At 40.2% G+C, this 16487-nt stretch overlaps 1 protein-coding gene across 1 annotated transcript in view; it reads right to left on the minus strand.

The window, feature by feature from the left end:
• Positions 1-2459: 2459 nt before the first annotated feature.
• The window catches only part of skila (SKI-like proto-oncogene a), a 33364-nt gene continuing 19336 nt past the window's right edge, over positions 2460-16487 (minus strand). The window contains exons 3-7 of the mRNA XM_038291911.1: positions 16255-16343; positions 11372-11514; positions 9126-9493; positions 7720-7950; positions 2460-6836 (exon numbers count right to left, since the gene is read on the minus strand). Coding sequence (XP_038147839.1) covers positions 6582-6836; positions 7720-7950; positions 9126-9493; positions 11372-11514; positions 16255-16343 — 1086 coding nt within the window. The 3' untranslated portion in view covers positions 2460-6581. The remainder of the gene's footprint in view (positions 6837-7719; positions 7951-9125; positions 9494-11371; positions 11515-16254; positions 16344-16487) is intronic.

A 16487-nucleotide genomic window follows, 5' to 3' on the forward strand; every position in this document is an offset into this window, starting at 1 on the left:
TATGCAGTACTGCAGTTTTGTAGTGAGAGTAGATTTCTTACCTATTCTCATTGCGGAAAGTCCGGATGATGGATGCTACAGTGTACCTGCTCAAATTTGGCTGTACTCTTTGCCCAGCCTCCCTCATTGTTAGGCCATGGTTGACCACATGGTCAACCAAAGTTGCTCGGATCTCATCAGAAATGATTGTCCTTGGCCTTCCTCGTCCTCGTCCTCCCCATCGTCCTCCTCTTACTCTCACTCCTCTGGCTCTGGCTCTGCCCCTGTTTACAACATTGGCCTCCATTGCTCCAAAACAGAAGAGCTCACCTGTTGCCCTTCTATGCTAAAGCTCTGATTGCTGAGTGGAAACATGTGTGTTAGGTGTTTGCCCATGTGAGGAGTCAGTGTGCATAGTAGGGAAATTAACTTTAGAGTTTTGAATAACAGTGTGTTCCTTGTGAAAACAAAAGATTTTCTTCAAGACAATTGTGTGTAGAGTTTTGGAAAAAGTGTGTTTTAGAACTGCAATTTGAGTGTAAAGCAGGAATTGTGCTTGTAGTTTAGCAGAATTGGTTCAGGGGGTTGGTGCATGAGTTACATTTTGTGGTCATTGTGTTTCAAGTACCAATATTTGTGTGTAAACAATCGAGAAAAACTGTAATTTTTAAATGTATATATGAGATTTGTATTTTTAATTGGTTTATCTGAAATAAAGTTCTACATTCTTTTGTTATATTCAATAAGCAATCAAGTTTATACTGCTTGGATTTGGAAAATATGCATAAAAAATGACGATATGGTCAAAACTATAACTTGCCTAATAATTGTTCACACAGTGGCATGTCTAATATACTTAGTGGTTATTATCACCACCCTTTTTCTGGCTATCTTGGCCACACTGCTCCCTCTGCCAGCGAGAATGCTGTCATACCTGGATCTGAACATTGGCTGTGCTTTATAATCCACCTCCTGCTAGTGGCTGTTTTATGTGCAGTCTGTCAACCCTTGCAGCTATCGCAGGGGGTTGGCAGCAATTCTGCAGACAGCTTCTCCTTGGTTAATTTTAGCCTCAATGCAAAGGTAAAGACACTGGAATTGAGAAGGAAGAAAGGCAACTGAAATGTAATTATTGAATTTTATTTAGGAAAAACATGTCTGGCTTGCATGGAAAAAAAAAAAGAAAAGTGTTTGAACTACATATAGAGCCATAATAGCTGCATTTCTTTGGTTTCTACACAGCCTTGTTAAGGAATAAACACAAATAGCCATTCATGGATATGATTGATTCTAACTTTTAGGTAAATGTTCCTCAACAATAAGAGCAATTAAGATACACCAACACCTGTACAGAGTATATAGTCCAAAGCTAGTATTCTAGCCATTTTTTTCTAACCGAGAGAAGCTAAAATGTCCTTTTTTTCTTGCAGCTTTAAGTAATATCTTTGCCAAAGAGAGATGCAGGATAAGGATGAAACTGCCACTCCATAAGCATAGATATTCATTTAAAGGATTGATTGAAACTTTACACCTCTACAATGCCAGCTGTCAGGACTAAAATGGTAGAAATCAATAAGATGTCCTTGTTCTCCACTAAGTTGAAATAACCACAATGCATTGTGGTGTTTGACTTATGGGAACTAGCCTCTTAGCGGTGTTATAGTTATACCTCAGGAGTTCATGGACTCTTCCTTCTAGTGAAAGGCTCTCTGATCAAGCATTGTGTTAGAAATGTAAGAGATGCTTAAGCTTTGTTAAAAAGAACTAAAGTCAGAACATTATATGAAAAAAAACTTTAGCTTTTTATAGTTTTTTAATTTGAGCTCATGCTACAACTTACAGCTCCCTTGTTGTGTGAGGGTTAACACTTTTAAATTATCAGTTTTAATAGGTTCTTCAATAGATTCTGGTTTTAAGGTCACATTTTCAACATAAATTAATTCTAGTTCCATTCATGTTCTGTTTAATTTAAATGTGCACATCATAAAGGGAGTTGCATTTACACTAAACCAAATGAAAATTAATTGCAGATGCGAAAAAACAATTTAACTGTTAATTTTAGGATGTTTATTATCAAACATTAGGAGAATTCTTAGATTTTTTTAACTGTACTGTTAAAAATGTAAATCTAAGTAAAATTTTCTTAAATTAAGTGCTTTTTTTCTTGAATTGAGCAGCTGAGACAATTTGCAAATGGAATAAAACAATTTACATTTAAAATAAGAGGTCTCTTATTTCAAGTGCATAATATCTAATTATCTTATTTTAAGGCTAAACATACCAATTCCATTGGCAGATCATCTTATTTAGCCATCCAATTTAAGGGTAAATACACTTATTTTAAGCAAGAAGAATTTCCTGGTACTTAAATCTGAAAAAAAAAAAAAAAAAAAAACAGCCTTTAAAGTTTTTTCCCCAGTTTCATGAAAAAGCTTCCAGCTAGTTTTTATATATGCAAAGAGAACAAAAGACAAACAACGTTAGATTTGACACTACAGAACTTTACTTGAATTTGATCCAAGTTCATCGTCTATACAGGATTTATTTACAAGATTTGAAATCAAGGAATAAAGAAGATAATAAAAAAAATCCAGAAAACAAAAAAATAATCCACTAGATACAACTGAGGTATCATCTAAAAGCATTTACAGGTTTGTCATTTAATGATGCTCAACAGTTAGAGATGCAGTGTCCTCTGCTTTGAAAAAAAAACTTTTATATCACAACATGAGGTAGGAGAACAGTGTCTCTAATTCATGCAAGAAAATAAAAAGAAAGTCTCATCACACTGTAGTATTGGCAACGAAGTATGCAATGGTCACACACAGACACTGCTGTTCATCTTTCCAAACAGCACTGATGGGAAAGCAATATATTTAGGTTTCTTTTATTTAACCATCTTTAAAAATGTGTAAATTCCACCTTTAATCAAGAATTGGAGTCTCCTGCAGTCAATCTGTGGGGCCTCCTTTTTATTTTTATCAGTTTGGCAAAATCCATCCCTGTACAAAACACATCTAAGTTCTTAAAAAAGCTGCAAAAACAAAACAAAAGGCCCAGCATGCCGTCTTAAGAGTTTCCTCTGCTACTCGTCAGTTATAGATGGAACAAAAAGACTAAACGGTGCCCACTTGTTTATAAAATGCAAACTACTTTGAAAGAAGAAAAAAACATGTTTCAGGTTTATTTTCTGCTGCAGAAGAAAATAGAATTAAAAATGATACTGATACTGATTAGCATCTGACGGGTTAATACATGGTTTAAATGTTAATAAAAGCAAAAGAATTCAATACAGACCGAATTATTCTACAGTTTACAATCTTCATAATCAAACTCTGGCATAATATCCTGGCCAACCCCAGAGAGAAGGAAAACTTTGCACATGTTCAATAATTCATGCAGATGAGCCTTTTTAAAGGATCTATGGAGATAAATGAGTCTTTGGGATTTTTTTTTTTTTTTTTTCTCAAACAATAAAGAAGAGTGTAACTTGGCGACACAAACTGTAAAGGTAGCAAAACATGCAAACTTTTTTTTTTCTTTATTTTTTTCCTCCAAATGAGTTCTTGAGCATTTTTTTAAATTTAGATAAAAAGGAAAAGGTTCAAATAACAAAAAAACAGCCTGTCATGATATAATTTATAAAAACAACAGCATCGGTTCTGAAAGTGGAGTAAGAGTGTGTAGCAAATGTTTTTTTTATCTTTTTATCTTTTTTTTTATCATGTCTGAGCAAACCATGCACTTCATTCCCCCACATCCACTCCAGAAAATCCATCTGAGAAGTCCTTTTTTTTTTCTTCCTTTCTCTCTAAAATTAAAGAAAGCAAAAACATTTCGGCCCAACAAAGCCTCACCTGTGATCCAAATGTTATAACCTTTTAAAGATTATTTATATAATAACAGTTAATATATTAATGACTACTTTATTTACACAGTGAATATAAATCTTTTGTTAATATGTTAAATATTTTCTTTCATCATCTTTATAAATGTTTTAAATGCAACAACAGTAGAGTGTACATTTGTTCCACCTGCACTCTGCCTGCTCCTTAAGGTCGGTCTCTGTAAAGGGAGGCGGGATAAGAAAATCTGCATGAAACAGGATGGAGCACAGTGGAATGTCTTGTCAATTTTAAGAGCAGATGCATAAAAAAACAAAAAAATACAAAAAAAGAAGCTCAGAGTTTTTGCAGGGGACGATCCATGGCAGTTATTTATACACACTCACTCACTCACACAGACGCTCACAGGGATCTTTTTATAGTGCCGATAAAAAGCGCTTAAGCCTGGGCGTTAGGAGATTCCTCGTCTGCTCGCCCTCCTAGGCATCTGAACGGATCTGGATGTGGGTCATCCACCAGAGGGTGGCTGGAGGGCCCCAGACGACAGCAGCTGCCTGAAAGGTGGGGGGGGGGGGGGGGGGGGGGGGGCTCTCCCTCTGGAGACGCGCGGCATCAGGGCCACCCAGCCTGATATGAGTGAGGAAGGAGAGCCTCAATGCCCCCCCTCCTCCTCCCTGCTTCATGCTGTTTGCTCAGCCAAGAAGAATAAGTGCAAAGAGGAGCCGAAACTGTACTGAATCAACAGCTTTCACCTGCGACCCACATTTTTTCTTTAGACGGCAGGAGAAGGGAGGGGGACCAAACCTTCTACTAACAATGAAGTAAAAAAAAAAAAAAAAGAAAGCAGGCTGGAGCTTTGATCATCTGCTGGGAACGCTGGGGCCACCGTTCTGCATGGATGCCTGCAACACACTCCACTGTGTGCATGCACATGTGCAGGTTTTTCTATGTGTTGTCACGGTAACCCAGAAAGAGCTGCACCTGTGTCCAAATCGGGCATGCGGACCGAGTGAGATCTGGGTACGATAGCATTGGAGGTAAATAGAGCGGTTTAAGGTTTTTACCCTGAAACCTAAAATTGAAATAAGTGATCTAGGTCTGCTGTCTGTTCACACCTCGTTTCCTTTGGCACTAAAAGGAATCGTCTGCAGCAAGATGTTTTGCACCTACTTTAATAAGCAAAAAAGTTTAAATATATTCCTACCATACTATTTGTAGAACATTTGGTTATATGAATTTAATGTTAAATATCCTATATCCATTTTACTTTGATGATGGGCTTTAATCCCTTATATCTGTATGAGTGTCACCTTGAGAGCTTCCCTTCTTTTGTGCAACCCCCTCTTCTTACACCTCTAACCAAAGCTGTGTATAACTAATACACTTTACTATCCCTGAAAAGCAAAGGCTTTTTTCTTAAGGTTTCTGCCCTGATAAACACAACAGTTTGCAAAGTTTGAACTAGCACATCATGTGGCGTCCCCTCAGCTTTGGCACCCTGGGTGGGGAGCCATGATGCTGAGATCAACAGTTGCAAATTTGAAGTGCATCACTGGCAAAATGAATAAAAGTGGAAAATGTGTGTAAAACAAATTTGTTTAGAAGAAAAAAAATACATCTGATTTTAGAATTTTAAAGAACATTCGTCTTTGTAATTACGACAGTTACTTTACTTGTTATATCAATTTAATACATGAGCTTTTCCATAATCTAGAATAAAAAGCTGCTGATATTTGAAGAGCGATTCAATAACAAGCTTATAGCGGATGGTTAATTAGTCTGATTAACTGGAAAAATTAACTTTTGCAGAACCAGAAATATTATCAGCCAAACGGGGCTTTTTTTATAAGCGTGCAGGAAAGTGTAGCAACTATTTTAATCCTGTTAAATGGCAAAGTGTACGAAAAGTGGGGAGGGGGCAACGTTTCATTTCTGCTCCGTACCCCATACCACTGGAGAAACCTATTGGCTTATTGCAGGAATTGGATCGGTAGTACTAGAAAACCTTTGCAAACATTTATACCGGTAAAAGACCCACAGCCAGAACCGCTGCTGCTCTGTTTGATGCAGGATGCAGACCAACCAATCGGAGTGAAGAGGAAATCTGCCCTTCAGGCTGGAATAGCTAGGTAAATCTGGGGGCGGGGGGATCACACTCAGTCACTCTGACTTCAGCGTCACTACTGGCATATATCTATTGAGGTTCTACATCTGCACATTAGAAATGTCTGTTTTTGTACAGTAAAGGTCTTTTTTTCTGTCCATAAAGACTTAAACTTGAAAGTGTTTATATTTCTTTGTTTTTATAAGGAGTCCCAAAGAAAATATATATTTTCATATATATGTAGAGAGAGCTGGCTCGTGACCATTTGACCTTCATGTTTATAAAGTCTGTAGGTACCAGCTGCCCTGTTAGCATAGAGTTTCATCAGTGAGGAGACGGGAGTCCAAAATCCAGTCTTTAGCTTCAGGAAGCAGGGAGCAGCAAGGACTGTGATCCGGTGGGGGTGGATAGAGATGGGACTTCCTGTCTCTAAAGCAGCTATTAGTTCAGTAAAAACTATAAATTAAATCAAACGTACATGCCCAAAAATCTTTAAATACTGTTTAAAGAGAGGACTGAGAATAATAAAAAAGAAACACAACATAAATCTTGTAGTTATACTTTAAAAAAAATGGGTAGAAGGGGAGCCTTAGGGAACTGTTTGTGGGTGTAGAGTCGCCGAGTGACTCGGAAAACAATTAAGCAGGTTGCAGTTACTTCAGGCCGGCCACCGGGACCTCCAGCATGGAGGAAGAGCAGGGTGGAGAGTGGGTGTTCATGGATCCTGTAGCGGGGGTAAGAGGAGGGGATGGGCTGCCTCCCATCATACCAGACTGGGCCATCTGCTGCTTGAGCTGGGCAATGGTGTGCTCCAGCTTCTCCCGTGCCTCGCGCTCCTGGTGAAGCTCCTCCTGCAGTTCCTGCCGGTCGCTCTCTGCCTGCTCCAGCCTCTGCCGCAGCTCCGACAACTGGAAGGGGGCAGGAGAGGTCAGGTTAGGGTTAAAAATGTCGGAGGGCTCACAGTGCTGCATTTAACTTTGCTTAACGGTCTGAATCAGAAGGAAATCCAGTCAGGTTTTCTTAAAGGATTTGACCTGCTGATCCAAATATTGTCCGACTTTAACAACAACACATCAAATCTCAGTAGATTAAAATATTACAAGCATAATAAATGTAGCAATCATGAACAAGGACAAAAAGCTGTTCACAGGTAATTAAAGCTAAATAAAGAGCAATCCATCTGAAGGTCATTAACCTATAAAATGATTTAGTATAAACTATTTTTATTAAACCTAAATACATTAAAATATGATTGCAGAATTAAAAAAAAAACGCTGCAGGATGTTACATAGAGCCACCCTCTGTGTGGTAAACAAGGGAAACACTGCAGCATTATGCCAGAAAATACATTCAGAGATATTGCCTCATGTCCTCCTACAGCAGCTAAAACAAGGAATCAAACTCGGGACTTGTCAATATTCTAAAAGCACAACCTCCTTGCCAGCTGGTAGAGGAACTGGGTTAAGAGCTGGAGGGAGTGGAAGGAGGCAGGAGGAGCCTGAGCAGCAGACTGGATGTAAAACTTTAGCCCTGAGCTCAGGCCAACATAACTCCGTCTGTCTCCAGGTTTTATCTACTGGAAACCCAAACAATGGCCCCAAGTGTGTTTTTACATTCCAGCACAGCAAATCTTTCTGGACAAACATGACGTGAAACTGTAGAAGAGGGAGTGCCATAGTTCCTAGTCAAGACACAAGCTTTTCTAGATAAAAACAGCTCATTAAATACATGCCGTTAATGTCGCTAGAATCCAAGGTGACGTTTTGAAAACTAGAATCTTTGGAGTCATACCTGTGCAGCATAGTGAGCCTCCTGCTGCCGTTGGGCCCCGGGCTCACAGGCGCAGGCCTGCTGTCGGAGCTGCTCCAGACGGGTCTCCAGTTCCAGTTGCTCCTGGCGGGCTTGGCCGAGCCGTCGAGCCTGCTCGCTGTGCACCGCCTCCAGCTCGCTGCGGAGCTCCCTCTGCTCGGCGCTAAGCTCCCGTAGCCTCGCCGCTTCACCCCCACGCAACGCCTCCAGTTCCTAAACAGAGAATCCAAAAATTTGAATAATGATCCACCACATCGACAATAGGAAGGAAAAAAAGAAAAACAAACAAGAAGGTTTTGCTTTACAGCTTTTCCACTGGGAGGTTATATTTCATGCTTGTAATGCTGCCAAAAATTCCAACAAAACCCCAAACTGTCTTTTTTAACCTCCAACTCTCATCTACATTTATTTATGAGCAATTTTGGCAAACAAACTAATCCTTTAACCCCTTTTACTCTGATATGCCTAAATAATTCAAGTCTATTATCTTAAAAAAACCTATGTACCAATCTCAAAATAATCTAGCTGCTTGTGGCGCCCTCAGTTGGACATCAGTGACCGCTCAAGTTGTAAAGACAACTGAAGCAGAGTTAGCTTATGAAACAATATGCTACGCTATAAATAACTCACACTCTGTTTAGTTCGCAACTATAGCAAAACTGGAAGAACAGAAAAATATAAGGCCAGGAGAGCACTGATCCAAGAATCAGTCAAAAGGTCTAAAGTTACTTCAGAGGAGGTGCAGAGAGTCACAGCTCAGGTGGGACTCCATCATTATTAGTCTTAATACATTTAGTAGTACATAAAGTACATAAAGTAGTTTGGTCAGAGTACAACAAAACAGAACCGTTGAGAAAAACTGACACTCCATCATCATGATAACAAGTTCTATTATGAAACAGAGGTGGCGCCATCATGGTGTGGGGAATTTCATGGGTTTTATTTTTGGCAGGGCTGACAAAACTAGGTGGGCTGTTTGAAGTAAACACAGAGCAATCGAGGAAATAAAGCAAAGAGCCGTAATACAGGCTGATTACTAAGGTAGCCCCCACCTTTAAGAGTTTTAATGAAAGAGACGTTAAAATCCATGTGTCCTTATTGAAAACTCCCTGTTTTGCTTCATTATATAAAATTCCTATTAAATACTTTGAAGCTTGTAGTTCAGACTGGAAAAAATATGGAAAAAGTTTAGAAAGTAGGAATATTTGGAAAAAAATTGAAAAGGAAATGATTGGGTATATATTAAAACAATATTTCCTAATGCATTAAATGTTTAATGTGACTAGTGGAGCAGTCGGTTGGTGCCACCTCTGCATCAAAGAGGCTTTGATGTCAACAGCTAGTCTGCTTCATCTTGGGCTCATTTCTGTTTCCATCGACCAACTCACCATTTCCAACTGCTGCTGCTTCTGTAGGGTGGAGTTGAGCTTCTCCTGCTGCCTGCTGTACATCTGCATGATTTCCACAACAATCCTGTCCTTGTCATCCTCCACCCCCCCCACCACGGCGCCGCTCATAGCAGAGCTTGTGTCCTTCGACGCTGCTTCCGTTTCCGACAGCAACGACGCAGGCCGAGGAAGAGTTGCAGGAGGAGGAGTGTGGGAGGGGATGTGGGTGGCTTTCTTGCAGCACGGGCTAATCGTCTCCATGGAAACTGCCTGGGTTTGGCTTTCCCGCTCAGTGGCCAAGGCAGCAGCCGCACTCTGGGATTTGGCCTGCTCGGCGCCGCCGGTGACAGGAGGCGACGCGTGGAGATCTGAGGAAGGCAGGAGGGGGAGGAGGAGAATAATAATTAAAAAATAAAGAGAGAGAAGTAGAGGAAGTGGTTGAAAGACAAAAAGTGTGAGCTGTAGTGGTGTGTACGCTTAGTAACGGCCTCATACATCCTCAGAAAACCTCACACTTCTTCCGAGGAACCAAACACTCGCCTACAATTTCTGTGCGTTTGCCCTCGGTCACAGAAACAGGAATAAAGGGCCATGTGTGGGAGCGCCGCTCCGTCTCCTTCTTTCTCTAAACTCTGGTTTGTTTCCCTGAGTGCGGTCTTCAAGGTGTACATCATGGGAAACATTAGGTAGGATGCTAATCTGTGGCACAGATCATCATTCAAACTGATTCAAAGCCACAGAGCTAATATTAGATCCTCTATTCAAACCAGTGGTTTGGTGGAGATGAGGCTAAAAGCTGCACTGCAGGATGTCGCTCTACAGCCTACTTTTATAAACATCCTAAAGTAGAAAATAAAAATCGAGGTAGGTTTGGAAAAATGCAGGAAAGATGGAGGAAAGCTCACTGTGAGAGAAGTGGGTGGAGGATTTGACAGCAGACTGAGAGATGAAGGCAGCCAGAGAAGGAAGAGACAATGATGGATAGATGGACGGAAGAGAAGCGAGGGAACAGACGGAGAGTCGGCTCAGAGAGGCAGCACTGCTGGCTGCCAGGAAAACAGGGAGAGAGGGAGGATAGAGGGAAAGAAGACAGATTGGTTAGAAACAGAGAGAGAGATGCAGCCTGGCAGTCAGACGGCGCATTAATAACGACAGGGAAACTGTTCACCGATTCAGCCTCTATATGTGAACGCATGACAGGGAGGAGGAGGTCACCGGCGCCTCAGACGTGCAGAAGCCCGCAGTGTAGTGAATCGAAGGTCAGCGAGTGACTCTGTGCATCAGCGCAGGCTGCAGAGTTAAGTGCTGGAAGTTGCTGCTGAGCATGTGTCAGCTCTGAGTGAGCTGCTTGAACTTGATACGCCTGTCATTTATGCTTATGCTGCATGCAAACAGCTGCTGCTTGCTGTATTAATGTCGAGTATTTATAGTAGACACACGTCAGACTGTGTCCAACAGGCAAACACTAGAGTACTAATTAAATATGAAGGATTCATTTGATGGGAAAATAGCAGCGTTGGAAATGATTTACCATTAAATTAGACCAAATTAATATTAATGAACGTTCTGTGTTCTACACTGGCATTTGCTAAGCACTGTTAAAGGAAATGTTGCACAGCAGAGAGAGTTCTACCAACATATTAGCTTCATAAAGGCTCAAGATATAAACATATGGTAAAATCTGTCAATACTTATTTACGAGTTCAATATTCATGTAACAACTCTGTTAATTATTTCACTTATTAAAAACAAAATCAGCCGCTTTAAACTAAATAACCCTCTGCAATTATTCACGCCTCTGATAAACACATGTAAAAATAACTTTAAACAGACTTAATCTAAAATCTAACATTAAATTTCTTCTGGTTTAACAAACCAAATGTTTAGATGTTTACCTTGAACACTGGTTTAAGGCATCATATGGGATGCTGCCTACTAACTTAACTATTAGTAAATGTTTCCAGAGTGTAAGAGAATAAAGTTAAAATAAATCTACTATTTCAACCAGAACTGCTGTTCTACAACAGTAAGCAAATGAGCATTATGTACTGCTAAATGAATTTGGTGGGAAATTTGGACTTCATGTTAATTTTTTCCATGTGAAATAAAAATTAAGCAAGAAAATAAACGTTTTTATAAAGGTACCTTTTTCCAAAAGAAAGTATCATAAAATCTAAAGATAAAACTCTTTATAAACAAAAAAATGCATTTCAGCATCGATAGGTTTAGTTTGCGTTATTACTGACCTATAGGCGGCTCTTCGTGGCCAAGCATCCGGCGGCTGTAGTGGTGTTTGAGCAGCGCCCCCAGCATCTCGGGGCTCATCTCCGCCTCCCTCCGCAGAGAAACGTTGGGAGCCACCATCTTATCATACGTGTACAGGTAGTAGCTGGGAAACAGAGGGACAGAGACATGCATGTAAGGATCGATGGCTTGTTCTTCAGTGCTTTTATTAACATTCCCTGCCTTTTGAGCTAACAAACCTCTGTCTTTTAATCAGGATTATACAAGACAGACCAGCACAAAGCAGCGAAGTGTTTATTCTAAACAGCTTCCTCTCTGCTACAGATGAAAATTCCTGCAGCATGATGTTTGTCCATATGGTATTTGTTTAACCTCAAATAAAATCCTCTGTAGAGTTCATATTCCTTATAACATAATCAGAAAATGATTGTTATCCATTATTCAGACCTTAAAGGTACATACGTAATTGTTAAATGACATTTCTTTTATTTATATGCCAGTAGCTCACTTAAGTAGGGTACAATGTTTTTCTGAAAGATTAAAGTATCCTACTGCTGTACTAATTGTTCTTTTTGTAAATTACCCTTTATTTTATTGTTCAATTTCTTAGTAAACTAAATCCTTCATGTATATTTCCTATAACAAAATGGCTAGAGATGAGGTATGTTACTGTAAATGTGTCCAGGGGGAAACACAATGAATCATAACGGGGCTAAGCCAGTTAGCATCTCCCAATATTAGGAAAGCAATGAAGAAAGTCCAAGGTCCAGTGTGAAATAAAACCACAAAAAAGTATTTGCTTCCAAGAGTCTAATAATGCTTGGAATACAGTATTTAACATTGGTGTTCACTGAAGAGGAAGCTAAAATTGGGAATTAAGGTCTTAAGGTGGACTTTCTCGCCTAAAACATGTTAAAACTCCTTTTTTTCCAACTCAACAAAGCAGATAAAGCCACTCTCTGGATTGCAAGAAGAACAGAAAAGCTCAACGCCCAGAGCGTCGGGCATCACGAATCCAGAGCGTCTGACTTTGAAATTTGAGGCATTTGATGCCTTTTTAGCACTCAAAACATGCTTGGTGTGAATCAGTGTTGGGCACGTTACTTTGAAAAAGTTATTAGTTATAGTTACTAGTTACTTCTCCCAAAAAGTAACTGAGTTACTAACTGAGTTACTCCACAATAAAAGTAACTAGTTACTAGTAAAAGTAACTATTGTGTTACTTTTGCGTTTCTCGCCCCCGTAAACCTCACCACCCGGCCCCCACCTTCTCGCCGTGTGTTTCCAAAGCCAGCTGAATAGAGAGGACGACAAAGACAAGAACCTGCAGACAGTTTAGCATTTATTGCAACTCAACGTAAATGACATCAGGGGGAACGCCATGTGAAGTTTTATAACAGGACATTCAGATCCGGTGAGTATATGAAATTAATAACTGGGGATGTCTAATTCTGAAATCCTGTGTGTTTGGGTTGTTATAGATATTGCAACATCTATCTATCCATCTATCTATCCAGATGTATACTCTGTGTGTGACATAAAATATGGATCTTCATCCCTGCCACAAAGGCCATCAAATAATGTTTAAAATAAAAAATACAGTAGGTTGAGAAGGCAGAGTATCCATCCATCCATCCATCCATCCATCCATCCATCCATCCATCCATCCATCCATCCATCCATCCATCCATCCATCCAGATTTCTCCCTTTCTCCATACAGGCTATCATTTCTGGCTGTTGTCAGGTTAATCATTTGATCGTTCACGCTCTCCATAGTTCTCCTGTGGCGCGAGCACAGGGCGACTGTTGCGCGCCTTTAGCGAGCATGCGTGTTTCCTGTCGCTTGCGCGGTGAATCGTGCCGCCTGCGCTGTGTGGAGATGCAGAGGAAAGCGTTATGTGATGGGGAAACGCAGCTCGACGTAACACCGGTGTTTCCATGTGGAAAACGCTGTTTTGCTGCTGGAGTCCTCCTCACTCTCCATCTCTCTGTGTGTGCTGTACGTTAACACCCACCAGCAGAAACACCCACCTATTCAACTGACAGACGGAATCTCACTATACATCAGCCATTCTCATCCTCCCCTCTCTCATGACAAGGCGCGCACCTCTGGATGACCTAAAAAATAATCTTTAATATCTCTTAAACAAAAGTAGCACAAACAATATTTTTTTCTGCACAAATCTGCACTAACCATTCAGTCTATTTGCAGAGTTTTTTGACGTGGGTGGGGTGTCAGCTTCACGCAGCTGCGCACGAGTCCCATCATGAAAAAAGGTTCATTGTGCGACCTGAGTAACGCGCAGTAACGGGGTGTCTGCAATGGTAACTGCGTTATAGTTACAGTCAAAGTAATTAGTTAGATTACTCGTTACTAAAACAAGGTAACGGCGTTAGTAACGCCGTTAGTTTCAACGCCGTTAGTCCCATCACTGGTGTGAATATATACCTTTACTAGAGCTGCTTTAAATCCATTTATTTAATCAACATAAGTTGACCTTGATGCATGTTGCTTTACCACGAGACATTGCAGGATGATCAGATTTAGGCTTTATTACGCAGCTGTAATTTATCGCCATATAGCTTTCTGTTAGTTTTGTTGCTGCCTGCAGATAGAGCTCACTTTGGTTTATGTCAGCTCATTGTGGTCGGTGCTGGAATTCTATTTAGGCTAAAAAAGAAATATTGCAATACTATCCAGAAGTACTCTTGGTTTACATAATCTTTTTTTTGTTTTTGTTTTTTTATCCCCCTTTAACAATAACTTAAAGCAAAACTACAACATTAACCTTAACCATAGAAAGATAGTTTTAGAAGTAACCCATTCTGAGTTTTACTTGTCTGGAAGATCGGCATATTTTGCAGGCTTTTGCAGATTTTATTTACACAGCATTTAAAAAAATATATTTTTCATCTCTGTTGGTAACATGATGTTAATCCCTGTTATAATACTAATGCTGATACAGATGAATGGACACTACTAATTAGGTGAGAGTTTTCTTCTTCACAATTAAGTTCTGCTGCATGTTTTTTTTATCTCAACATGTTAAAATACATCAAGGTCTCTGGCTGAAATATCAAGAAAAGCTGATATAAAGCTGTTTGCTTTACATCAGCAGCATAAAAGTGTTAAAAAGTGGTTTACTTTGTGAGTATTTGCTCTAAATGGTGAAGAGTTATGGGCCCTTACAACAAACAAAAAAAACAAAGAGCAATCTCTGTTTGCTATCTCTATTAGCTCAAGGTAACGAGACAATCCAAACAGCAGAAGCTCCAAAAACCGACAGGGGGATAGGGATACTCCTTATCGAGTGTTGCCAGGATCTCAGCCTAAACAGACCTTCGGCTTATCATGTAGGTCCAGGTAATGGGGCGCGACGGGGAGACAGATACTGCCTGGAGATGCTCTGAAGTCACTAAGCCAACACTGCGTCTGTCTGGGAGCGAAGAGAGGAGAGAGGAGGAGCTCCTGCCCCCTCCCCCTACCAGCAGCAGCCCTGCTTCAGACAGCGCAGAGGCTGCAGCGGTGAACTAGGTTAAGTCTGACAGCTTAGTGGGACTACTCTACCAGCCAAGGCATACTTCCTCTCCCTCTGGATGGAAACAAAGCACTGCCTACTTGTCTGTGAGGGAATATCAAGCTCCTTCACTCATATCAACTCAGACATAATAGAATAATGCAAAGCAGGACTGTATTAGACACATGCCCCACTAAAAGGATGTCTGTGGCAAGATAAAATGTAACTCTGTCTGGATCTAAACTGCTGCTCTAATCTGACTGGAATTGTTTACATGTGACATCTAGCGAAGCCACAAGGTGATCACGGCTCTAATCTCTCCTTTCCACCTCCCATCCTCCTATGTGTCTGACCTGACGTCTATGAGAGAAGCAGTCAGATGCTGCAGTGGCTCAGTAAACCCTGTAATTCCAGTCTTTAATCTGGGAGAGATTACTGCATTAGCTAAAACCAAGCTACAGCCGAGGGGACTCTGAAGCAACTAGAGGAGAAGCTGAGAGGGTCGGAGGGAACAGACAGGACTGGACGGCTGTTATTTGGAGTCTGGGAGAAACCCAATTTTTCACTTTGACAAAACCAACCAAGAGAAAAGAACCATGAAAAAGCCCGTCATGAAAAGCAAAAATTATAAAAGACCATCCAGTAAAGTTGGACAAGGAGCTACAAGACAACGGCCCCATTACTTCTCATTTCTAGTTGTTGTTTTTTTTTTTTTTAAACATCAGTATCGATTATATCATTATAAAAACAATGATGTTCACAATTACTAATTCTAATAGTTTTAGCAACGACTTTCAACAAGCATATCATGAATGGAAATTATTTAGACTTTTTACTCCCTTTTTACAGCTTATTTTTTTATTAATTGACCTTTTTTTTAAGGAAAGTTGCTGAATGTTAATAATCAGATTTCTTTGCTTGTTTAAACAATAACAGCTTTACTTTTTCATCCTTAACCCTTCCCTGAGTTTGTTATATCTACTAATCAAACTAATTTATGATTTCTTTAACAGAAACGCATTCTTTGAGGAAGAGTAAACCCACCAAGACACCAAGTTTTATAGTTTATAGTAATGATTTTTTTTGTATTGTTATTTTTGTTTGTGCCTCTTCTGTAAGAACACAACAATTATGACATTTCCTGTTTCTAAACACATAAAAAGGGGAACGAGCTTGGCAAGAACCAGATAGCATCTAAATAAGGATAGTATTGATGATTTTAAAGGACAGATTACTTTCGTAGACTTAAAGTCCAATGACCCCATCTGATCAGAATGAAAGCAATCAAAGCAGCATTACACCAACAGCAGCACAGCAGAGGGAAATGATTAGACCTCTGGTTGTGTCACAGGTGAGGGTGCAGTACCTGGGATGGACCAGGGTGGGGTGTCCTGGCTCCTCCTTGATGTCTGTGAAGAGACTGTTAAACTCCAGGGCAGGTGGGGCCGGTTTCCCCTGTGAAAAATAAAACAAACCCTCTTTAGACACCAGCGTACATATGACACTAAACAATGTCTTGCTGAAGTACTGTTTGGTTCCAGATGTTCTGCTCCATGATGAAAACTAGAGCGGATCGGTTCAACAACACACATAAATATA

This window comes from Cyprinodon tularosa, unplaced genomic scaffold (genome assembly GCF_016077235.1).
Source record: "Cyprinodon tularosa strain WSP-4 unplaced genomic scaffold, ASM1607723v1 ctg304, whole genome shotgun sequence".
Taxonomy (NCBI): Eukaryota; Metazoa; Chordata; class Actinopteri; order Cyprinodontiformes; family Cyprinodontidae; genus Cyprinodon; species Cyprinodon tularosa.